The sequence below is a fragment of the Podarcis gaigeae genome (genome assembly GCF_964106915.1).
Source record: "Podarcis gaigeae genome assembly, chromosome: Z".
In the NCBI taxonomy this organism is placed as follows: domain Eukaryota; kingdom Metazoa; phylum Chordata; class Lepidosauria; order Squamata; family Lacertidae; genus Podarcis; species Podarcis gaigeae.
The window spans coordinates 15,293,688-15,320,187 of NC_139691.1; the positions used below are offsets into that span (position 1 = coordinate 15,293,688).

At 45.0% G+C, this 26,500-nt stretch overlaps 1 protein-coding gene across 1 annotated transcript in view; it reads right to left on the minus strand.

Moving 5' to 3' along the window:
- Positions 1 to 10,397: 10,397 nt before the first annotated feature.
- The window catches only part of CFAP77 (cilia and flagella associated protein 77), a 94,050-nt gene continuing 77,947 nt past the window's right edge, over positions 10,398 to 26,500 (minus strand). Inside the window, exon 6 of the mRNA XM_083721433.1 lies at positions 10,398 to 10,705. Coding sequence (XP_083577559.1) covers positions 10,577 to 10,705 — 129 coding nt within the window. The 3' untranslated portion in view covers positions 10,398 to 10,576. The remainder of the gene's footprint in view (positions 10,706 to 26,500) is intronic.

Below are 26,500 nucleotides of genomic sequence, written 5' to 3' on the forward strand. Positions count from 1 at the left end.
CTTACTTTTGAGTATACGTGGATAGGATTGCGCTGCAAGGCCTCGCTGAGACGTACTAACAAGTGCTTAGAACTACAGCCCTGGACCCGATCCTGTGCTATGATATTTCTGTTTGGCATTCACCCCCAGGCTGTTATTTTATTTCGGTCCCCATCCCCCACCGTCCAATTCTCAATTTATCTTTTTTTAAAAAACAAAACAAAACATTTCCTTTCTTCCTCTCCTCTCAATTTATCTTCCCCTTCTTTCTCCCTCTTTTCCTCTGGACTCTCTGCCTCTCCGAGACGGTCCCTTTCGACTCAGCAGCTTGCGAGCGGCCGCTGGAGCGGCCGGGGAGGCGCTCTCTCGGCGGGAGTTGAACTCTTTCCCTAGAGGGGGGGCCCTAGGACGGTTGCAAGCTGTCGGAGGGCGTGCGAAGGAGAAGGAGGGGAGGAAGGGGGGGGGGAGCCCGGCACCAACTGACGGGCTGTTGGAAGTTTCTGCTCAGACTTTTTTGTTCCTGCAGACAGACCCTCCATCCATAACCCCTTAACACAATAGGAAAAAGCGCGCGGGTGTGTGTTGATCCTTCCTTGTCTTGTGGAGGGGTGTGTGTGTGTGTGTGTGTGTGTGTGTGTGTGTGTGTGTGTGTGTGTGTGTGTGTTCCTACATTCTGGATCTGCCCTCCCAGCTGAATCACGACCTCCGCTTTTCAGCTCCCCCTTGATCCACAACGCAGTAAAATCCACAAAGCCACGCCTTTGAAACTGACAAGGTTTTAATAAATTTCAAAGCTGTAACATAAGCTTTTCTTGATGACTGCATTTAATCGTCGTCGTCCCCACCCCGCTCTTACTCTCTCTCTCTCTCTCTCTCTCTCTCTCTCTCTCTCTCTCTCTCTCCTGTATCCTTGCTGGTTGAAAGTGGATCACATGAGCCGCTTGGGAGGGCAGGATGAGACTCAGCCCGAGGAACAGGATCTGAGCAGAAACCACTGTAGCTCAGTGGCAGAGCACCTGCCTTGGAGACGGAAGGTCCCAGGTTCTAATCCTTAGAGCCGTCTCTAGCTAGGTAGGGCTGGGACGGATCCTGCTCGGGAATACTGAGCCAGATGGACCAATTGTGGCACTCGGCCAGCTTCTTCCTATGTTCCTATTTATAATCCTGCACTTCGGATGCTTGGCTCCGCTGTTGTCCCGTAAATGAGACTCTTTTCTTAGGGACTTTCCTCTTCAAGGAAAGTAAGTTAGGTTGTGGCCTGGACTGTAAGTTTCGTGAGGAAATAAAAGTGTAATCCATTTCATTTTTTCTTCTCCCCAAAGAAAAACGGGAACGTGAACAAGACGTTCCCCAGCCAGCTCGGGACTCAACCGTCTTCAAGGCACTTGCGATAATAATAATAATAATAATAATAATAATAATAATAATAATAATAAATAATTTGCTTTTATAAAGAGGGTGCGTGTGCCAAAATTCCCTTCAATTCCCTTATACGCACCAAATAAAAGCAAATATTTTCCGTTGATTTAGCATATTTCAGTCCTTTGGACTTATACGTGAAGTGTGTTTTTTTTAATAAAGTATTTTTTTTATTTTTTGGAAATCCTCTTCCATCCCAAATGTCATTAGGCAGTACAACGCGGTCTCCCCAAGTGGCAGTTCAGGTTAAGGAACTTTTCCGACGGCAGGAGTTTGCAATTCTAGGCGCTTCTAATTAGAAGTAAGTCCCATTGAATTCAATGGGGCTTACTCCCGGAGTACGTGTGTATATTTAGAACTGCAACCTCAGAGTCTAACTGAACTGCAAAACTCTTCAGGTTAGTGACGGTTCCTGCACCTCACGCTCCCCCCCCCGCCTATTCTTATATACCGCTTAGTACTCAAACAAGTCTCTAAATGGATTTAAACAGGGTAATAAGTTGTTAGCGTTTCATAAACTACCTCTTTTTACTTACTGCACATAATATTCCTCTTAGTGGGTCTTACTTCTGAGTAATAAGCATCCGGTATATATGGTATTATAGTACTAATATACAGACTGGGTAATTAGCAGAATGGGATTCTATTGAGGGGGGGGTAGAGAGTTATCTTTTTGTGAACCCTTATAGACTGGCTATTAAATAGGTGTATATTACAAGTTTATCATTATCAGGATTATCATTATTATTACATTTATTACTTGCCCTTCAGCAGGTTCCAGGAGTGGTTACAACAATTTAAAATCGAAAAATTAAAAACAATCAAAACAGATTACAATCACAGGTATAGGGTGTGAGCCCTGCAAACACAAATCTCAAATGTATAGTAAATGAAAATATATCACGACATTTGGTCCAGTGCCAAGACTTCTCCGATGTGTGGAGGAGTCATGTTAGTGATTATAGATTTGTTCCGGTCCGGGCATGAATGAAAAGGCGCCCCCTCCTTTTTCTAGGCTAGACAGGAGGCCAGCTAGGCTAAAGCTCTGCACTTCTGGTGGAAATCTTTTTCTTTTTAACTGGGAACGACCAAGTCAAGGACTTCTCGAAAAGAAGTTCTACTTGCCTGGGGTGGACAGCGCCAGGATCCCAGCAGACCGGGAGAGCTGCTTCCGATGTTGTTATTCCAAAGGAAGATGCTTGCTTCTTAAAGTGGGGAGGGCCATAGGTGAGTAGTAGAACACCTGCTTTCTATGCAGAAGGTCCCAGCTTGTCCCTTGTTCTGACCGTTGCCAGTCAGTGTAGACAGCACCGAGGTAGATAGAGGAATGGTCTGACGCGATAGAAGGCAACTTCCTTACCTTCTTGTATGAAGAGGAGAAACAAACAAACAAACAAAAAACAGAAGTTGAAAAGTAGGGGAGAGGAGAAGAAAGAAAACGGGGAAACAGAAGGGAGGGAGAAGGCGGGAGGAGGAAGAGGAGGAAGAGTAAAGAAGTAAGGGAAGAAAGAAAAAGGAAGGAAGCAGGGAAGGGAAGCTGCTTGGGACTGAGCAAACTACTCATGGCGCTAGTTCTCAGTGTCCAACTCCAGTGTCTCTCTGAGTCTTAAAAACTTTTAGGCTGCAACCCGAGAGCCACTTCCCTGACACTTATTGGGACTGACTTCTGTATAGAATGGCATGGTCAGATTTGAAATCACTGTTAAAGATCTGATCTAAGAATGCTCATCATAACTCAAGTCATTGTTTTTGTGGCCTCCAGTTCTCCCAGTGTGGGAAAGTTCAGGGACAACCTTACACAGTCACTTTCCCTACAAGGAGAGAGTTTTGAAGACCCCTGGGTTTTGGGAGGGACTGGACTGTATTCACAAATGCACACAAGGCACCACCCATAGGAAATAAGGAAGGTGCCTTATTACAAGTCAGACCACTGGTGCATCTAGTTCAGTGTTATCTAAGAACATAAGAAATGCCCTGCTGGATGTTTTCACAGTGGTCAAGCAGATGCCCTAATGCAATGATGGCCAAACTTGGCCCTCCAGCTGTTTTGGGACTACAACTCCCACCATCCCTAGCTAACAGGACCAGTGGTTAGGGATGATGGGAACTGTAGTCCCAAAACAGCTGGAGGGCCAAGTTTGGCCATCACTGCCCTAATGTAAAGCTTGGTAAGCAGGATCTGAGCACAAGAACATTGAAGCATTTACTGCCTCCAGCAGTAAATAAAGGCAGAGCATAGCCATCAGGGTAGCTAGCAGCCATTGAAAGCCTTACCTTCCATGAATTTGTCCAATCCTATTTTTTAAAGCCATCCAAGTCGGTGGCCATCACTGCCTCTTGTGGGAATGAGGTTTTTTTTTTATAAAAAACAATTCTTTGTTTTTGGCAGTTCTTGCATCTATAGGCAGCATTGAGTATCATAACAAGAAAAGGCAGGGTATAAATAAATATATTATAATAATAACTAATAAGGACTATGGGACACGGGTGGCGCTGTGGGTTAAACCACAGAGCCTAGGACTTGCCGATCAGAAAGTCAGTGGTTCAAATCCCTGTGACAGGGTGAGCTCCTGTTGCTCAGTCCCTGCTCCTGCCAACCTAGCAGTTTGAAAGCACGTCAAAGTGCAAGTAGATAAATAGGTACTGCTCCAGCGGGAAGGTAAACGGCTTTTCCGTGCGCTGCTCTGGTTCGCCAGATGCGGTTTAGTCATGCTGGCCACATGAGCTGGAAGCTGTACACCAGCTCCCTCAGCCAATAAACGAGTTGAGCGCCGGAACCCCAGAGTCGGTCACGACTGGACCTAATGGTCAGGGGTTCCTTTACCTTTACCTTTATATTACCCACCATCAAAAACCATGATTTAAATCTCTCCTTTCTATTTGTCTCTCTATCTAATTTCCGAAGCATTAAACAGCACTTCTGACAAGTTTGTTCTAGATCTTGAAAGGAAGCAATTAATGACCAGAAAACATATATTTATTATAGTGACTAACATAACAGGGACTAACATTGCAATGACTGTTATAACAGACCAGCACAATATCCTAAAAACAAAACATTTTTGGTTTCCACCTTCAGCTGCTGTGATGTGAATCAAAGGGCATATTAGCCAAAGTGCCACCATATCTGAAGTGCTGCTTGATATATATATATATATATATATATATATAGAACCTCCCTCTCACAATTTCTGCATGTGACATGTGAGAGAGTGAGGGCGGAAGAGTTGTTTTTCAAAGCTAAGGAATATGTTTTTATTATATTGTAGCATTATCAGATTGTGTTATTTCCAGAGGGGTTGCAAAAAAAAAAGTGGGGGGGGGGATGTACGGTATGTCTTATGACTCCTGAAAGATTAACACATTTATTAAGGCATGTAAGCTTTCAGGGACTACAAATGTTACGTTGTGTTTCAATAGGTTCAGAACAGACAAATTCATAATCAGCTTATGGAATTCATTCCCACAAGACAGCCACTAGCTGATAGCTTTTTTTAAAAAAAAGTCACATATATTAATGGAGGATTGATCTATATATTTCTATTAGCCTGGGATCATTGACTGAGACTTCCATATTCAGTGACAGGGTACCTCTGAGAAGCATATCCTGGTCAAGTGGGGTGGATTTAACTTTTCCTGATATGGGAGTGACTTCAATCCTTTTCATCATCTTGGTTTAAGAAGCTTGTGTAGCACAGTGACCACGGGACAGAGGAATGAGCTTTGAAATCGCTGTTTGCTCCATCTCCGCACTTGCCTTACCTTTCTTACCTGCAGTATGGTCTTAACAGCAGCACCCCACTTTACAGGGTTGTTGATTACTGATAATGTTTCTTTACCAGCAGCTGGGTCACTAACCAAGAAGTCTCAGGCCTTTTTTGTTGGCTGGAATCATTTATTTATTTAAAAAGCCATTTGAACCCTTAGACAGGTATAGAATCATAGAATTGTAGAGTTGGAAGGGACCCCAAGGGTCATCTAGTTCACCCCCTGCAATGCAGGAAACTGAGCTAAAACATCCATGACAGTTGGCCATCCAACCTCTGCTTCAAAACCTCCAGAAAGGAGAGTCCACCACCTCCAGAGACCATTCCACTGTTGAACAGCTCTTACTGTCAGAAAGTTTTTCCTGATTTTTTTTTTTTTTGGCTGTGCCGCAGCAAGGCCTCAAAAAATTAGTTGAAAACTCATAAATGTTCCTCCCCATGGAAATCTTTAGTAAAAGGCGAAAGATTTATACGATCTGAGGTGAAACCAGAGTATAGTTTTTTCTGATGTTTAGCCAGAATCTCCTTTCTTGGAGCGTGAAGTCATTGGTTCGAGTTCTACCCTCCAGAGCAGGAGAAAATAAGCTTGCTCTATCTTCCTTTAGACATTTGAAGATGGCTATCATATCGCCTCTCAGTCTCTTCTTTTCCAGGCAAAACAGACCCCGCTCCTTCAACTGTTCCCCATAAGGCTTGGTTTGCAGACCCTTGATCATCTTGGTCACCCTCCTCTGCAAACATTCCTGCTTGTCAATATCCTTAAATTGAGGTGCCCAGAATTGGACACAGGACTCCAGGTGGGGTCTGACCAAGGCAGAAAAGAACAGTACTATTACTTCCCTTGATCTAGACACTATACTTCTGTTGATATTTGCATGCTAATGTACTTCATCCTATGCTCAGAGTCCTCGTGAGGATCCCCCCCCCCCAAAAAAGCTTATTTCTTTGGCATCTGGAGGATAGTCAAATAGCCATCCAGAATATGATGTCATCAGTCTTGAAATGACCAGGATTGCCTTCCAGGGTCTGTTGGTCACTGGTGGGTGGGGCCAGAGGCAAGAGTGGGTGGGGCACTGGATGTGACTGTCATAGTAGAGTCTTTTCCAGCCACACAAAACCAGAAATTTCTGCACACCTCCCCATCCAGATAGATGGGCTTTGAGGCTGTAGCTCAGTGGTAAAGCATCTGCTTTGCATTCAAAAGGTTCCAGGTTCAATCCCTGGCATCTCCAGGTGTGTAACCACGATGATAACAGGATGCTGGACCAGATGCATTATTGGCCTGACCCAGCAGCCTCTTCTCAGGTTCTTATGTTCTAGTACAGGCATAGGCAAACTCGGCCCTCCAGATGTTTTTGAGACTACAATTCCCATCATCCCTGACCACTGGTCCTGTTAGCTAGGGATGATGGGAGTTGTAGTCCCAAAGCATATGGAGGGCCGAGTTTGCCTATGCCTGTTTCACTGGTGGAAGAGAAGTGTGGGGGGAGCGCACAGCCCCCGGCAGCACCATCCCAGCAGCGTGCCATGGCAGCTGCCCCCCCCGTGCTGGGTGCCCCGCCCCCACAGGTGGCACACCCCGCCCCTGCCTGCTCTCCGCCCCTCGGTGTTGGAGCATGAAGCTCCACCACTGGCCTGTTCTAGTACCTGCAATGATACACAGAGCCACCATTAATTCCCAGAGTTTCCTGTGAAAAGGGATTGATGGTTAAACCATTCCAGGATTTGTAGCTCAGGAAGGGGAATGGGGGTGGGTGGGCTGTTTCTCTTAACAACTCTCAGCACCCTTGACAAACCATAGTTCCCAGAATTATTTAGGGGAAGCCATAACTGTTGAAAGTGGTATCACAGTGCATTAAATCTATGGTGTGAATGTGGTCAAGGTTTCATGGCAATAAAAGGGATGAAAGGGTGTCAGAAATATGATTTTTAAAAGGAAAGGAGAGCCAGCTTTTCCATATAAGTCATTCACCTTCAAAAAGGAGAGATGAGAATGTAAGGAAGGGAAGAAAAAAACTTGGTTGATGGGAGTTTGAAATGACATTGGAGTTACCAGTGGGTGTCACTACAGGACAAGGAGGCGTGTGTGTGTGTGTGTGTGTGTGTGTGTGTGTGTGTGAGAGAGATTTGAAAGATAGGAGGCAAACAAGAACAGTGACTATCCGATCTGGGAAGTGGGATGTTTCAAGGGGAGGCATAAGGGAAGCCCAAGCGACAGAGAACCTCCGTTACAAAATGCCCAGGCAGGGAATCCCTCCATGGCCGCTGTTAGCAAATGCAGTAGTGGGAAGAGAGAAGAGTTTTAGTTTGGAGAGGGGTTCCCAGCAAACTTGCCTCTTACAGGTAATCAAGACTGCATTTCAAAAATTGTATGTGCGAGTCACATGCCAGAATTACTAAGCTATTGAATTTTGTTGCCACAAGAGGGAGTGACTGCCACCGATTTGGATGTCCTTTAAAAAGAGGATTAGGCAAATTCTTGGAGGATACTATTCACTGCGATGGCCACTTAGTACTTCCATGGTCAGAGGCAGAACGCCTCTGAATACTAGTTGCAGGTGGGGAGCTTGCTTGTTGCACTTAGGTCCTCTTTGTGGGCTCGACTCTATGGGTTACTGGCCTGACTCAGCAGTCAGGCTCTTCTAGTGTTCTACATCCACTTCTGGAGGCTGTATGCCTCTGGGCTAGACCACGCTGTTTTCCTCCAGAAAAGCCTGCTGTTTCCCTCTGAATCGGAACAAACATCAATTGTTTCTTTCCTGTAGATTGACGTTTGTTCCACTTCAGCAGGAAGCAGTGGGTTTTCCTGGGGATAGCAGCAGTACAATTTTTTTTAAAAAACTGTTCATACTCATGCCTAGAAAGCGTTGGAGGGGGCAGAAAACCCATTGGTCTCCTGCTTTCTAGCCATGGGACATGCAGAAGTGTGGACAAATCCTCTAAATAACAGCTGCTGGGAATCACAGGTGCGCAGAGTACAGTACTCTTGTTCTTGGGTTCTTATTGTGGGCATCTGTTTGGCACCTGTGAGAACAGGATACTGGACTAGATGGGCCATTGGCCTGATCCAGAAGGCTCTTCTTAGGTTCTTATATTGATATCACCTGTTGCAGTTATTTACTTTATTTTTTTAATAAATTGCAACTACTCTAGACTAACAAACTTAGGTTTTGGGCCTATACTTTCACTAGTTTCCTTTTACCAGAATGCCTTTGACGATGCTCTGCTGTTGAATGTCTAAGAAAACATTCCATTTTTTAGAAGCTACACACAAGCCTCCCTTTTGAGAGGATCAAAGCATTATCTTGATTTTGGGCAGGGTTGAGATTCTCTTCTGTCTGGGTGTCACATTCTCAGGGTGGTAATCTGACAGGGGCCATCCTCCCCTCTCATTTCCCTCCCTTTCTTGCTGCCACCCGTTTTCTCTCTCGCTGCCTCCTCTTCCTTTTCTCTCTCTCAGCTACCTCTTTCTCTTTCTGTCAGCCCTTTCTCTCTCTTCTCTATCCCTCTCCCACCCTATCCAGAGAACTGTCAGAGAAGGAACAGAACACTATTGTCAAACGCCTTCCAAACTATAGAGGACTTACCCCTCTCCACCTTCCATCACCCCATTTCTTTTGACTTTCTCTTCCTCCTCACCCCACACCTGCCCTCCTCTGGCTCTCTCCACCTTGGGAGAGGAGACCCCATTCTTAGGCCTCTCTCCCCTGCAGAGATGAAAGAGCAAGCACTCCAGCTTAGCTAGATAGAACTGGGCATCTTTTTCTACCAAGTGTGCGTTTCCTACAATAAACTTAAATTTTTTACTTTCATACTCAGGTGTGACTCAGTGTGATGGCAGTCAGGGTAAGGTGTGCTCCAGGTGGATCTATTGCTAAGCAAAGTGTCCTCTAATACATATAAACTCCAAACACTATCAGGGCATGACCTAGGGAGAGTTCTGAGGGCCAGAGAGAGGGGGGCTGACTCTGGCCCCCAGGTCCGAGGTTCCTAACCCCATTTTAGATAAAGATCTCGTTGCTGTTGGTGCTGCTTCAGAAATCATAGAATCATAGAGTTGGAAGAGACCACAAGGGCCATCGAGTCCAACCCCCTGCCAAGCAGGAAACAAAAAAATAAAGCAGTCATAGTCTCTATCCAACCCCTCTCATGATAGATGGCTTGGAAGCGTGTGGGGTGTTGCAGTAACTGAACACATTGCAGGGTGCTTAGGGGACACTATTTTGATGTTTGCATGATTCCCCCTTGCGAGTTTTATTAATAAAAATAGTGAATTATATAGCCCCCTGGCAGAACACATTATCAACTGTGTTACAGCCCGATCATTTTATCAGTCTTATCCTCACATTATCCCCCATGTTTGATTGATACAGCTGTAAGAGCCTGCTGGATCAGGCCATGTAGTGCAGCATCCTGTTCTCACAGTGGCAAAGCAGAAACCTGCAAGCAAGAGACCTCTCCCACCCTGTGGTTTCCAGCTGTGGAAGAAGAGCATAGTTAGTTACCATCGTGGCTAGCAGCTATTGATAGCCTTCTCCTCCATGAATTTGTCTAATCCTATTTTAAAGCTGTTGAGGTTAGTGGCCATCACTGCCTCTGGTGGGAGCGAATTCTGTACGCAGATCATTGTCTTTGTGATGGAGAGGGTACTTGGTCTCCATGTGACTTTACCCCGTCTCTTATGGTACGGGGCACTCTGAAGGCAGCTTCCTCCAAAGAACCTTCTTTATTGTAATACACATAACTGAACCACACCTTTATTTCTACAACTGGCATAAGTGCTCCACTATACGTGCTTTTTTTTGTTTCATGTATTGTTTATTTTACTCACATGCTGCCTTTTTGAAAAACCAATAAACCCTTTTTCGGGGGGGGGGGGATGGTCATGTTAAGCACACTTCTTTAAAAGCTGCGGATGACATAGTGTTGTTTCATTATCTTCTTCTTTTATTTCACAAAAATTATACACTGCTTGATTGCAAACAGAACCTCTAAGCAGCTTACAGAAAAAAAACAAGAAACTGAAACATTAAAAGTGTCAGAATGTATTTGCAGTATGAACTCTGGGCTATTAGATTTGTAAGGGGCTTGGGGCAGAGACTGCTGTGTTCATTCCTGACCTTATGCAAGCTACTGGTACAGTACCATTTTTTGGGTCAACAGCAGAGGGTTTTTTTTAAAAAAAAAATAAAAATAAAAAATGCTTCCAGTGAATGAACTGACAAATGAATGAACTGAATAAATGTTTAATGTAGAGACAGAAGGTGCTTAGTCAATTATGAGCTTAATCAACTTCACAAATACAAACATAGACCTGAAATCTGAAACATGCAATGGAAGATTATAGTAGGATGCCCAGGCTGTGCAGAAGCTGGAGCTTTTATTCTCTGTTTTTTTCCTCTGGATGATCCTTAGCAGGCAGTGGTGGTGTAAAGGCCCTGCGCCAGGGGCCCAAGCCTCACAGGGATTTCTGACTGGAAGGCCTTCAGAGCCCTCTGGTACGATTCCTTGTCTTGGAAGGTGGAGAGGTGTGGACATATCTGGAGGGAGATGAGATGGACATTGGTCAAATTATCGTTGTTGCTGCAATGATTTTTAAAATTTAATTTTATAATGTGCATGAAACAGAAAAAACAATTATAATGATGGACATTAAAAGATGAAAAACAAAACTATAAACTAAGCACATAGAATAAGTAAAGGACGCATGTTCTGTTTCATCGCCTGAGGCGAAATGGTAATGTAGCTACCTTGCTGCTGCCTCGCTTAACTGGGTTGTGTGCCACTTGCCTGTGAAGTGGCGGCAGTAGCTTCCACTGAGAGCATGCAAGATTTCACCAGAAGCCAGTGCTGCTGCTGCTGCTGCCAGTGGTGGGGTGGGCAAGATCCCCATGGGGCTGCTGCCTCTTGGCCTTTTGCTACCTTAGGTGGTTTCCTTACCCCACCCGGTGGGTAGGCCGGTCTTGAGAATAAGTACACTTGCATATGGGTTGAATGACAAAGTCCAAGCCATCAATGAAGAAATCAAGGATAAAAGTTGCCTTCATATAAAGAATTATTATTATTATTATTATTATTATTATTATTATTATTATTATTATTATTATTTTGCAGATTTGCCAGGCTGCTGCTGAAGGTTGTCTTGAAATGATGTTTCCACTGTATATGCAATAAAGGAATGCCAAATCATATAGATAGGTTCTAGTCCCTGTCAAAATATCAGATTATGCATAATTTTTTCCCATTATAAGTTGTATTCCAATATGAATGGTACCAAGTGTCCCATGTAAGATTTGGGGCTGTTTGCCACTGAGTTGCAATTACTATTCGAGCTGCCATGATATTATTATGCTTATTATTATTATTATTATTATTACTTATTAGTCTCTTTTCTTACACAAAAGAACTCAAAGCGACTTACAAACATTTATTAAAACCAACATAAAACAGAGTTAAAGCTAAAATCTAAAGCACCTCCATATTCACAAAAAAGGCAGGACTAAGACTTCCTACTTGGAGACAGAGGCCATAAATGAGCCATGGAAGACAAGAGGATATTTGTGTAACTTTTCAGGTGGGTTTTCGATGTGTATCTACCAACTTCTTTGTTACAGCACAAGGTGGCAAACCTTTTCCAGTCTGAGGGCCACATTCCCTTTCAAGCATGCTTTAAGGGGCCACATCACAGTGGTGGGTGGGGCCAGAAGCAAAAGTGGGTGGAGCAATGGATGGGGTGTGAGTGGGAGCTTAATGAAAGCTGCTTTGAGTTGATTGTATGGGGAAAGTAATAATAATAATAATAATAATAATAATAATAATAATAATAATAATAATAAAACAACTGCTGCCAGGTAACATTTACATTTGTTGCTCCACCCACTTTTGCCTCTGGGCCCACCCACTACCTGCACGTGGACCCTGGAAGCTTGCCCAGAGGGGATTATGGCCCTCTGGCTAAAAAATGTTCCCCACTCCTAAGTCAGGCAGAATGGGGAGCAGGTAATGGAACAGAATAGTTTTTGCCAGTGTCCCTTGAAGGTAGCTGCTAGACAGAGTAGAAAGCACTGGTCTAGATGCACCAACTTTCAACCTGGTCTGAGGCAGTTCCCTAGGAGAGGTCCAGGAGAATTAAGAGGCCGACCTATCCTTGCCTGTTTTCAATGGTGTTTCCCTGCCTCTAGCTATCCAATCTGCCCATGAGGCTTCCCACCCTCTGGGAATGGTTGATTAAGTCCTTTGTCTCGGGTCCATTTTGGGAACCTTATCCTACCATCATCAACAAGGCTTAATGAAGTACTCCGATACCAAAGGCTAATTTTCTGATTGGCAGACGAACCTCCAGCTACAAAGATAATTGTGGACATTCAGGTATTAAGTCCTCAAATCTCATTAGAGCAGATCACTTGGCATTTTCCAAGTTAGATATCTAAATCCATAATTAGACTCCTGTATAATCAGGCTTTCTTTCTTTTTCTTTTTTTTTGAGGGTGAGGGTGGTGGATCTCCCTTGGCTCCCTTCGAACTAAGCAGATAGACACTGTTAGGTTCTGCATCAATGTCATTTTCAGAATACGAATTCCCAAACTGTCTGCTGTGTATGCTAAAAAAAAGGCCTTAATAATTAATAATTAATAATTAGAGCCTTAATAATTAGAATAATGTAAGCCCAAGGCGTCATTCGCAGAGGGAAGTCTCTGTTGCATCTCTGTATGAGTCCCTGATCCGACCTGGGCTCCTTTTTGCCAGGAATCACACCCAGCGCATGCTGGATATGAGGAGTCAGGTAGTAGTTGTGGGTAATTGGGAGTCGCGGGGAAGAAGGTAGGGAGACCAACTGTAGGTGGAGTCAGAGCCAATGACAGGTGCAGCCATTCCCCTCCATCCTCCTCCAGCTGGTCCTCATCTACCTGCCTTCTTACATCTAGTCCAGGAGTGGCCCTTGTCTATCAGCTTCCTCCCCCTTTGTCTCATGAGAACATCAAGAGAGCTCTGCTGGATCAGTCCAATGGCCCATCTAGTCCAGCATCCTGTTCTCACAGTGGCCAACAAGATGACTCAGTTTGAAACCCTCAACCAGAACCCAAGCACAAGAGCACTCTCCCCTCCTGTGATTTCCAGCAAACAGTACTCAGAAGCATTACTGCCCCTGACCATAGCAATCATGGCTAGTGTCCATCAAAAACCTTCTCCTCCATGAACTTGTCTAATCCTCTTTTAAAGTCGTGTAGGTTGGTAGCCATCACTGCCTCTTGTGGGTGTGAGTTCCATAGTTTAAAAATGTGCTGCGTGAAGCAGTACTTCCTTTTATCTGTCCAACCTCGCTGGATGTCTACGAGTTATCAGGGTGGCCCTTGTAGAAATTGGCAGGGAGGTGGATGTGGAGAAATGCTTCCAAGGCAATAGATGAAAAAGGCAACCGTCAGGCTTAGTATGAGCAGCTGGCCTGGTGGAATGCCTCTAATACAGACTAACACAGTGAATCATATCCAGCCATGAAACTCTGCTGTAGAGGCAGTGGTGGGAGAAAGTGGAAACTCTTTTACTCTGGCCAGATCATGCTGATTAGAAAGCACCAGATAGCAGTCCTATTGTTGTTTTGATACAATAAGGTCTGAAAAGGTTAGGTTTATGTGAGCATTTGTGAGCCTTTCAGTAGTAGATACTCTCTGGCTCCTGAGTCTGCCAAATACCGTAATCTCCAAATCAGTCCAGTTGTATTTCCCACATTATACTCTTGTTTGAGATTTCTCAGAGACAGTTTTTTCTTTGAATTTGTATGATCTGGTTTGTTTCTTGGGAGCAAAATGCCTGCCTGGGCACGAACATTCCTAGTCTCAGCACCAGAGAGGAATAATGCCATTTATTTATTTCTCTGAAAAAAAAAATGAGAGTTTCTCTCATTATTAGGGGCACTTGAAAAGTATGGATTAATCCCAGGTCAGTCGTTAAAGCCACAGCAAGGGAACTTGAGGTTAGAGGTCTGTATCTGACAGCAGAAAGCGACAGGATTGTGCATTAAAACTGTCAGACCCTAATCACCCCTTGTTCTGCTTCTAAACTCTGTATTGGAAAATAAAATGACATTTACTCTGTAACCCTTCTCTCCCCAGCTGTGACACACACACGAAAACCCTGCCAAATGTGTTGGTGGGATCCTGAAATCCACAGCTCTGGCTGCTTTGATAGTGGACACAGGGCCAATGGTGTAAACCACCCGTCTCTTCTTAACACAGGAATGTGGAGGTGGGCTTTTTTCACTGATAGCACCATTGTTGTGCAATGCCTACCCTGCAGAAATGGGAGAGCCCCATCAGCACTGGCATTCCCCTGGCTATTGAAGTCATGCCTGTTTAGACAACTGTTTCCCTGACCTCCAACTTGACCTGAACCTCCTCACTGAATACTTTCAATTGTTGCATTGTCTTGCTATGCTGTTTAAAGGTTTGTTGTTCTGTAAACTTTAATTTTTGAGGTTTTAAATATTCTGACAGAATTTTTTTCTTGTATATTTTAATTACCTGCAGATTTATTTTTACCAGTGGTTTTACACTTTTAAACCTCTTCGAAGCCTTTTTGGCATGTAAGTGATATATAAATTAATTGTTGTCATCATTCTGACCATGGCTTCACTGTGATTGTTGGCTTTCACCACTGGAAAATCCCACAGAACATTCAGGAATCCATCAGGTTCCATCAGTCTCCTGGGAGATGGACCTTCCAAACAAGGGGTGTGATTGCCACCACCAATGCAAATTTTGCCAGATGGTGCTCAGACCATAGCAGTGTGACACCAGCATCCTGTACCCTCAAGCCAAACCCTCCCATCACTCTGAGCAGAGATTAAATCATGCCCGGCACAGTGTTTTAGATAGATGACAATCTGTGACAGTGTAATGGTTGCCACGAAGACTGTGAAGTCCTGAGCTGGTCTAGCAACAGCCTCTGCATGGATGTTAAATTCACCCAGATCACTGACCATAGGTGGGCAGAGTCAATCACCTGTTAATGACATTGACGGCTGCCATGATATTAGGTAGTCCACTTTCCTTTGCAGTGGAGGTTGTACTCAGGCTGGTTGTGTAGGAAGTTCCCAGCTAGGATTGGCTGCCCGTCAGAGTTCCCAGTTCCCTGGAGTCCTGTGGATCCCAGTAAGGCTGGGACTCTAAGAGGTCAGTTTGTATTAGAATACAAACAGATTAGATTCCATGGGCACCCCTGGTGTTAGGGCCAGAACAAAGTACCAGGAGCATGAAACACATCCCTAAGCCACCCCTGTACTTAAAAAAAAAATAAACAGTTGTAGCAAAATAATGCTTTAAAATGATAAAACAAGCACATCCCAGGTTTGGATAAGACTCTGTCAGTCAATATTCGTGGTTTTATTTTTCAGGAAGTCTAAACTTGTTGCTGGCTTTGGAACAAGGACATTTGAGGGTGCCTAACATGGAGAGCTTTCAATTTCTGATGAAAGTTCTGCAGGATTTTAACTACTCTCATACGCATTTCAAAGGTTGGACTAGAATCTCTTTGAGTCCCCACCAATACCTGATTCTATGGTTCAAGACCAAATCAAATAATCTCATCAAGTACATTATGAAAATAAACGTGTGTGTGTGTGAATAATGTGTATAACATTAACTATGATTTGGGTGCAACCCCTTCTCCCCAAAATCAGGCATTCTAGTATGTAACTGAGTCAAAGTACAACTGCTTCTCCTCAGTGGAGGAGTTAGTTGCATGGGCGCTCAGAGTGGGGGCCATGCCGTGCACCGGGGGGGGGGGAGCTGCTACGCACGGGGTCAGCGGGGCGAGCCCCCTGCAGTGTGCCTTTTTGTCACCCCCCTCATAGATGACACCTGGGCAGACCGCCCCCACTGCCCCCCTTCCTACACCCCTGCTTCTCCACTTACCCACCCCTATCAGAGGTTTAACACCTGTACACCAGGGTGGGGTGGGAGTCACTTAAGAAGCCAGTGTGGTCTAGTAGTTTGAATATTGGTCTAGGACCCAGGAGAACAGGGTTCAAATCCCCACTCGGCCATGTAGCTCACTGGGTGATCCTGGGCCAGTCACTGTTTCTCAGCCTAATCTACCTCACAGGGTTGCTGCGGGGATTAAATGAGGAGGGGGAGAACCATGCATCACCTTGAGATCCATGGTGGAATGGTGGGACATAAATGCAATAAATACAGGCAACTCCCTCCTTGTGCGGGAGTTGTGTTCTGGTTCATTGTGCATGTCAGCAGTCGTGCGTAAGTCCATTCCACCCCTGCCCTCTTCCGGGGCCAAAAACAATGCGAGCATCAGTGGTCACGTGTCAAACAGACACACACAGAATGGTCACCGCCTGTAAATTAAATAAATACATAAACTCTGCTACTGCATAGTAAGAATGAAAACAAAATCTCCCCCTAAACAAAAACCAGGAGCAGTGTTTTGTTTTCGTTTTACCGGGAACAGGAATGCCAAAATCTAGGAAAACCGCTCTTGTAGGTAGGTTTGCGAATTTTTATATTGGATCATTCCTATACAGATTGACCTGACTTGCCCCCCTCAGCCTGAAGTGCAAATGTGATCTTAAGTATGCACCAGGAATCACAGTTACGACAGGCTTAAGGGCAAACACACATGCAAGTGGTGCGATTTGGCCCTCCCTAGACCATGCCAAGCCAGGAGAGCTGGGAATGGTGTGCTCTGAATATTTTGTGCCAAATTCCCTTCTGATGTCTCAATGCGCGAGGAAGATGCACAGCCAGACAGAAAACACTGAAATGGTGATGTGCCCCTCATCCCACAAAACAAAACAAAACAAAACAAAACAAAAAACAAAACAAAACAAAACAAAACATACCTCTCTTATCCACAGAAAAAGTAGCAGATTGTGAAGATAAGCCAAGCTAGATCCTGACTTGGTGACGTGCTAGCTTTCCCAGGGCGGTGAGTTTTTGATGTGGCGGGGAATGCACAACTCCCTGCCTCCTGCATACCATGAGCATTCCTCCTGAATGCATACATTGCTCCGGAGTGCTTGAGGCCCTCTGCCTCTGGCCTCATAGGGCTGGCACTTGTTGTGAGTGTTTTGTTGCTGTTGTTGTTAAAGCACCTACTAATTTGAGTTTCTTCCCTGGCAAACCCATCTCTTATTTTTGTGGCCTGGGGGAGTTTAAAGACACGAGGCCTTTATCAGAGAAGGGAACAACAGTGTCGCCCCTGGAACCCGGAAACACACAGATGTGCTCAGGTACACACCCTATACCACATCTCTCTGTATATACACACACACGGATGCAAATGATATCCGCAAAAGCCATCACTTGCGAGGCTTGGCAGAAAATAATGAGAAACACTAAATCTTTTATAAGGTCAACACTCGAGCAGCTGTCAAACAAGAAAAGATTTTAGCGGGAAAGGCGGGAGGAAAAAAAAAACTTCCATCGCCTCATTAAGCCCTACAAGCCTGGGCCTGGCGTGGTGAGGAGACGCCGGGGCGCCTCCGTTTTGTGTCAGTAATTTGTGGCGGAGGAGGCGGAGGTACCGTGCAACAGCCAGCGCCGAAGGGGCCTAGGGGGAAGCTGGGGGATCGTTAGCGCGCCAGGCGCGGCCTCGGTTCCTAATTGGAACCATTGGGCATTATCAACGGAGATTTTGCTTCGGATGCCTGACAGCTAGCGTGGCCCAGAATGATCGCCCACTTGTCAGTGTAAAAGACCATTAAAAACAGACCATTTTGATTTAATTGGAGGCGGTGCGCTGGGGGGCTCAGGTGAGGAGCCTCATCAGCTGATGGTGGCTGCGGAGGTCCTTTTAAAAAAATCCTTGGTATTGATGTGTTCTCAGCCTTCTCTACCCCGCCCCCCCGTCCCTTCAAACCCCCCTCCTTTTCATAAACTGTCTGGGAGTGAAAGATCGGTCTCCATCACGCCAAGAGCCACCTTCAATAGGGTTGTCAACAAATGCTGTGACAAGTGGCAGAGAGCGTGGTAGCAGGTATTTAAAAATATATATATTTGAGAAAGCTGATGTTATCTCTGTCTGCAACAGAACCAAACTCAGGAAAAGTACACTTGATCAGAGGGCCACCGTTGGTCAGTCCCTCTCTCATAACTGTACCCTTTATGGCACCTGATAGAAGCATTTTTGTTTAGGCAAGCCTATTATAATCTATTGCATTTATATCCCACCACTTCCCCCAATGAGTTCACGGTGGCATACATGGTTCGCACCTCCTCATTTAATCCCCACAATAACCCTGTGAGGTAGGCTAGGCTAAGACACAGTGACTTGCCCCAAGGTGAATGGGGATTTGAACCCTGCTATTCCAAGTCCTAGTCCAACATGCCAACCATTATGGCGCACTGACTCCGATGTTTAGAAAGCTGATGTGAATTTAATCTGCTTTTTTTGTCTAAATTTTATGAGATAAATAATAGTGAATAATGCCAGAACTTGAGCGTTGGAAGTTTCTGGGTTGGAAGAAAGGCAATAGTTGTTCACACTTATACTATGGAATTCACTCCCTCAGTAGATAGTGATGGTCACCAGGTTTGGATGGCTTTAAGAGAAGATTATACAAATTAATGAAGGATGATGCTATTGATGACTAATGTGGCCCCTGCAAGGTTGCCCCGAAGGTAATGCCGCCCTTGGGCTGAAACAGGTTCCTCATTCCCTGAAACAAGAGGCCTGCCCCTGCAAACACGACATATTGACTGCCTCATGTGCTTCCTCAATATCCACAAACTCCCCTTACGAACCTTTTATATGAGATGGCTTGTCAATGAGTCCCCTTCTGAAACTGTTCCATCATGTAGAAAGAAAAGAAAATGCAAAATTCCAACAGTAAGCAAGACAACCCATACTGACCCACGGTGTAGCAACTCCAACACATTTTAAAACAAAAAACCCCCAGACTTTTAATTTCCTGACATGCCAGGCCCAGGAGGATGGTGTGAGCTCTGCTTGTTGACTGAGTTCTAAAATATCACACCCCTCCTTCTGAGAAATTGAGGAAATGTAAAATACATTCATTCTCTCTCTCTCTCTCTCTCTCTCTCTCTCTCTCTCTCTGTTAAACCTCCATTGTTTGTTTTGAAGAAGAATGCAGATGTGAGTTAGTATCAGATCCTGCAGTGGGTGTCAAATTCTGATGACTAGGATTGTTCTGGAAAAGTTGATAGAGTGGACGATTCCACGTCCCTCATCCATGACCCAATTGTGGATGAGGAGGCTGATTTGGTCTGTATCACTGAGACTTGAATGAATGAGCAGCGTGGAGTTGGTCTCAGCCAGCAGTGCCCACCTGGGTACTCAGTACAGCATCAGGGCAAACTTGAGGGTTCAAGAAGGGGAGTTGCTATGTTCTATAAAGGTTCTTGTATCCACTGGGAGCATGATTCCAATGTTACAGCAAATGACTCTCAAGGGGTGTCCAGAACATTGTCTAGTCCTGTTAAATTGGATGAGTTTCAGGTGGTAAGGTTTGAGGATGTGGGTAAGGTACTTGGATCAGTCAAGATAACCACATGTACAATGGACCCTTGCCGCTCTTGGCTGATAAAACAGGAGGAGACAGCTAGCCAGGAAGGTGATGAATGCCTCTTTGTGAGACAGAGAGGTCTCTGCCTGCTTGAAGGAGGCAGTGGTTAAAACCACTCCTTAAGAAGCCCTCCCTGGATTAGGAAAATCTAAGTAATTACCAGCCAGCTGACAATCTCCCTTTCTTGGGCAAAACTCTTGAGTGGGTAGTCATGGACCAGATGCAGGCACTCTTGGAGGAAACTGATTTTCTACATACACGTCAATTCGGATTTTGGCACAGAAACCACTTTGGTCATCCAGTATGAAGTCAGGAGAGATACAAGGGAAATGTGTCACTATCAATTCTCTTCGTCTCTTAGCAGTTTTCAATGCCATCAACCATAGCATCCTTCTGGAGCAACTACCCAAGCTGTGGGTGGGTGGGTGGGTGGCACTGATTTGCAGCAGTTCCAGTCCTACCTGTTAGAGGGTGATGCTTGGGGAATGCTCTTTGGTCCCATGGAGCCTTTAATGTGGGGGTTCCTCTAGGTTAAATTTTATCCCATATGCTGTTTAACATCTACATGAAACCAGTGAGTGAGGTCATTTGGAGCTTTGGAGTACATTGTCAGCAATATGCTGATGACATACAGTGCTATCACTTTACAACTGCAAGTGAGGCAGTGGATGTGCTGGACTGTGGTCCTGTCTTGGCAATGGGCTGCCAACAATCTGAAGCTCAATCCAGATAAGGCACTGTTAGTGGGTGGTTCGCTACACTGGATGGATGGAAGGTTTCCTGTTCTTGGTGGGGTTACAGTCCCTCTGAACGAGCGGGTATGTAGCTTGGGGGTACTTCTGTCACTTGAGGCTTGGATCACCATGGTGGTGCAGAGTGCCTTCCATCAGCTTCCATCAGCTTCTGCTGTGCCCCTAAATGGACAAGGATTGCCTAACTTCTGTCATCTTTGGTCTGGTCACTTGTAGGTTAGATTACTCCAATGTGTTATATGACTCTGAATACAGTCTGGAAACTTTAGTTGGTGCAGAATTCATCATCCAGGTTTGAGCATATTACAGCAATCCTGGCCTGACTGCAATTAGTTTCTGGGTCCAATTTGAAGTGCTGGTTTTGACCTATGAAGCCTTAAACAGCTGAGAATCACAATACCTCAAGGACCGCATCTCCACATATAAACCAGTCTAGTTGTTGGCATCTGTCGGTCTCAGAGGACAATGGTGGAATAGACCTTTGGGAGTGAAGTCAAACTGTTGGGAGGTTGCAGTGTCTGCTGCGGCTGTAGAGACTGATACAGGTGACACATGTTTTGTTGCAGCTGGGGCAGATGAAGGCGCCTGGTTGTGCTACTGCAGATGCACCATGATGTTTCTTCTCTCTGCAATCTTCCCAGCGGTCATTCCTCCTCTGGCTATGGCTATGGATGTATGAACCTCTCTGTCTGCCTCCAGGCATTGCGGTCATCTGCAAGGGATTCCCAAATGGAGGGGGTGATGTTGCCAACCTTCATGTCACGTTTACAGACATCTTTGTAACATAGAGTTGGTCTGTTAACAGGCCTGGTGCCTGAATCCAGTTCCCCGTGGAGCACGTCCTTGGGGATCCCACCATCTTCCATTCTGTAGACATGACCAACCCAACGTAGATGTCGCTGCGACAGGAGTGCGAACATGCTGAGAATGTGGGCTTGGGAGAGCACATCTTCATTTAAAACTCTGTCCTGCCATGTGATGCCCAAAATCTTCCGGACACAGCAAATATAGAGGGTGCTGAGGTGTCACTCCTGGCAGGTGTAAGTTGTCCAAAACTCACTACCAGACTGCAGCATGTTCAACATGTAAGCCTGGTAGACCTTCACTGGATGTTAGCACCACATTTTCCCATGTCCTTTTGGAGAGGCGAGTTACTGCTGTAGCTGCCTTGCCAAAGAACCAAGACCCTGCAATCATCACCTGAGGCTCTTCTTTGTGCATCTCCTCTGTGATAGCTGCAGAGGATGGCAGAATGTGAATGAGCTTTCTCTGCTGTTGCTTCCCACTTGTGGAGTACCCTCTCAAGGGAGGTGCGCCCAGTGCTTTCATTATGTATCTTTAGGCAGCTTTGACTAATTAAACATTCTATGGTCTAAATGTGTTTGTAGAAGGGGGTTAATGAGTTGTTATCATTAATTTTTAAAATTTCTATAGTGCTCTTCATTTGAAGATCACAGGATGGTTTACTATATAAAAACACACAAATGCATACTGTCATCTGTCATGGATGCTTTAGTTGAGATCCATGCATCACAGGGGGTTGGCCTGGATGACCCCTGGGGTGCCTTCCAACTCTACAATTCTATGATACCATAATAAAAAACAAAAACAATACCCCATAGCTTGTTCAATTGGCCAAAGGACTTTATATGTAAGTGCTTATGCATTGTGTGTTCTTGTTTTGTATTTTTATGTTGTGAACTGGCCTGTGATATTTGGATGAAGGACAGTATACAAATTAAAAGAACAAGCAAGCAAGCAAGCAAGCAAGCAAGCAATAAAGCATTATTGTACGACTTTAAGCAATTATGGCTTCCTCCAAAGAATTATGGGAGCTGTAGTTTATTTAGGGTGCTGAGAGTTCTTAGGAGGACTTGTTTCCTCTCACGGAGCTACAATGGCCAGAGATCAACATGGAAAAGGGAAGGATTCTTAAACCACTCTGGGAACTGTACCTTCTGAGGGGAATAGGGCCTTCTAACAACTCTCGACACCCTTAACAGACTACAGCTCCCAGGATCCTTTGGGGAGAAGCCATGACTGGTAAAATAGTGCTTTAAATGTATGTTACAGAAATATGTTACACAGAGCTGCTTTGCTTTCTTTCTTGGAGGTTGTTAGCCGGAGTGGACAGGATGCTAATTTTCTCCTATTCCCAAAGAGTTATGTGATGCTAAGCAATTGCTGCTGTGTCTGCACTGGCAGATATACTACAGTTCAGCAACTTTTGCTAATCCAGTGCACCTTCCCCCCGCCTGTTCCTGTTAGGTCAGTGAACTGGCGGGGAGACAAGCAAGCCCCGTAGGGTCCCAGGAGGCACAAATTAGGGCTATTTTCCCACAAAGAGACGTCCAAATAAGAACCAAATCGGAACGGCGGCATGAAAATCCTGTAAATCAAACGGTTGGCTTAATAGCATGTGCCATTATTCTGGGGCACTGGGGCCTGAACTCTGCATCCGAATGCGAAAAAATATTCAATTTGTCTAGCCTTTAGTGACTGAATGACTGTGTAATGTCACAGAGGCTTGGCCCGGAGGGCAGGAAAGGTGGACAGAGAGCAATTAAGTGGGCAGTGGGGTGGGGGGCAGGAGAAGGGTTTCCATTGCAGAGAAATCCGTCTGCGTGGTCCAGGAGGATGAATGAATGGTTTGTTTGTTCGTTTATTGCATTTATATCCCACGTTTTCCTCTAAGGAGTTCAAGGTGGCACACATGTTTCATCTCCCCTACAATTTAATCCCCACAACAACCCTGTGAGGTAGGTTGTAAGCTGAGTGAGGCAGTAACTTGCTCAACATCACACCCAGTGAGCTACATAGCCAACTGCAGTGTGTGTGTGTGTGTGTGTGTGTGTGTGTGTGTGTGTTGAACCCCAGTCTCCCAGATCCTTGTCTTCATTTAATCCCCACAACAACCCAGTGCAGTAAGTTAGGCTGGGAGTGAGTCACTGGCCCAACGTCACACGGTGAGCTTCATCGCCGAGTGGAAATTTGAACCCTGGTCTCCCAAGTCCTAGTCCGGCACACTAAACACTACACCAGGCATGGGTGAAGGCAACTAGAGTGATGCTGCCCCCCAGACAAAGGGAAGTATTTATTCACACAGTGCATAGCTTAGGAATGCAGAAGCTTTTATAGCCCAAGGGCTGCATGCCCCTCGGAGCAACCTTCCATGGGCAGGAGGGGCATATGTTAGTGGTGGGTGGGGCCAGAGGCAAATGTGGGTGGAGCAATGGATGCAAATGCCATCTCTGTGCAGTGGGCTAGGTTCTATACACACTAAACCCTACTCTCTATCCAGGGAAGCAAGAAGCATTTTCAAAATTCAAGTACACAAAAAGGAAGGTGGTCTGGAGCATGTGGCCATGTGGTCTGGAGAGAAACCTGAGGGCCCCACAGAAAGGCTTTGAAGGCCTAAGGCTTTCCCAGACAAAACTATGGATTAGATAACAAGACCAATCACCAACTTGCATGGGAGCCAACCCCTAGGGGCCGAGGGGGCTTCAGCTCCCCAATAAAATATTTGAGGAGGCTGGCCCCTCCCAAAATGGGTGGGCATTGCGATTTGAATGGTGTGCATGCACCGTGTCATATGATTGATTCTGCGGGGTGGGGCTTACCTGGGCCCTCCAATATTTTATTCAAGTTGGCACCCTTGCCAACTTGGATGGCTTTGAAAGATGGAGCCATAGAGGTTATGGCTATCAATGGTTATTAGAGACTGCCAGACTATTATATCCTGTACAGAGCATAGAGATCTTTATGGGAGTCACTGATAGCAGTCCCTGATGGCTTGAACGTGCAACTCATATCCTCCAGGAGCCATGCATTCAGTATGGTGGGCCCAGTCTCATGGAACTCCCTTCCAGTTGAGGTCAGACAGGCCCCCTCCCTTTTTAGTATTATTTCAGCAGGCATCTTAATTTTAACTGATTATTTCAATTGATTTTTTTTATTAATTCTCACTATGTTGAATTTTTCATACTCTGCTCAGGGATGATTGTAGTTAACTGGTATATATAAATGGTCTAAATAAAAACAAAATAAAATCAGAGCAGTGCAGTGCATCTCTGAATACCAGGAATAGGGATGGGAGGACCTGTAGTTGCAGTTACTCATTCTTTCTCCCCATCTTAAATTCGGTTTTCCACCTATCCACATTAAGTTTGTGGATTTTTTATTTTTTATTTATTTCATTTTATTTTTGGTCCAGATGAACGTAATTGGGCAAAATCAAAGATGATCTATGAGCTAAAAGACTTGTAAATAATTTAGCATTTGCATTTATCAAAGAAATAGGCCTATGTGAGTCAACGCATTCAAGGTCTTTCTATGGTTTAGGGAATATTATTATAGTTGAAGTCTTCCATGTTTTGGGGATCTGGCCTTTACTCAGTCTCTCTAGAAAAAGTTTGAAGAGGAGAAAAATTGTATCTGTTCATTAAGAGGTTTTATTTTAAAAGGCCCATAATTTTAAAAATAAAAAGTCCTCATGAAAGTTCACCAGTATTTTAGCACATTTTTTTTTTGAATCTACACATTTTGTATGCTAATATACAAATGATTGCAAGGCAATTTTCCATTATGCACATCTTTCTGTTATTTTCACAGATATATGCATTCTCACGCATGCTTAACTGGCACCATATGCATTGCCATACATCTCACTTGGCGGGAGAAGTGCATTGCAAAATTCAAATAGTGCAAATTTCAGGGAATGACATCATTTCCGTTCATATCTCCCTTAGGTAAACAGCGAATCGGGTAGATTTATTGCAAAATGTAAACTGAATAAAATCCCCCTCCACATCCATTCTGGGTAAGAACAGCAGGAGAGGGCTATTCTGACCTCTTTGTGACTTTCTCAGTGACCTCTCATTGGCCTCTATGAGAAACAGGCTAGTGAACAAGATGCCATTTTTATCTGATCCAGCAGGGCTATTTCTATGATCCGATACAGTTTTACCTTGGATCCCGAATGCCTTGGTAATCAGACGCTGGAGTGTTTTGGTTTGTGAACATTCTTTGGAACCCAAATGTTTGACGGGGCTTCCGTGGCTTCTGATTGGCTGCAGGAGCTTCATGCAGCCAATTAGAAGCTGCACTTTGGTTTCCGAATGTTTTGGAAGTCAATGGGACTTCTGGAACGGATTCCATTCGACTTCCAAGGTACGGCTGTACTAGCTTTCTGCATGTGGGGAGTATTAAAAGCAGGTGAATGTTCAAAGATGTAGGCAAGCAGTGTGTGTGTGGGGGTCTTCTTCAATTCTGGGGGCCACATGCCTGTGGTAGCCTGGATAAGAGGCATAAGTAGGCACAGCAACAAAGGTAAATTTTACCTAGTTTCTACACACATGCACCACTCTCTATCTTCCATCCATGCATGCAGGAGGCATGGTCAGACCAGTGGCAGATCTTGAGGTCTCAAATTTCAGTGGTGTCCTCTGCAACACCAAAAATTGATGCCCCTCTGCCTCTTGTACTTCATTGTAAATCATAGCTGCGGTGTCCCAACAGCACCTCCGAGGCTCTGCACCCAGTGTGACTTAACCAGTCACACTCCCCTAAATCTACCTCTGATCAGAAAGGCAAAATAATTCTTGAGGAGGGTGCAAATGAGGGCTGGTGAGGCGTGTGGCCTGTGAAGAGGCCCAAGGGCCATGTAGAAAGGCTTCAGGGACAGCATTTGGTCCCCAGGCCTGATATTCCCCATCCCTGATGTAAACACTGCCACCACCAGGCTGAACTGGCCACAATTCAAGTGAAGACTTTAAACCGCTTGGTTTTGTTGAACGTATCATACTGACTCAAACCACTGCAAGTGTAAGAACAGGTGGGTGGTGGGATCAGTCTTCCAAGAAAATCTGGGCCTCCTCTCCTCTCTTGGAGGATTTGGCAAAGGGCCCGGAGGGAGTGAAGTTAGCAAGCAAAGGCTCCCAACCCCGGCTTGTGAGTGAGCGATTGCAATCTGTTTGAACAGCCCCTGGGTCGTGATCTTCCACTGACACACGCTGCTCTGGCAGACCCCACACTGACAAGTAGCTGGA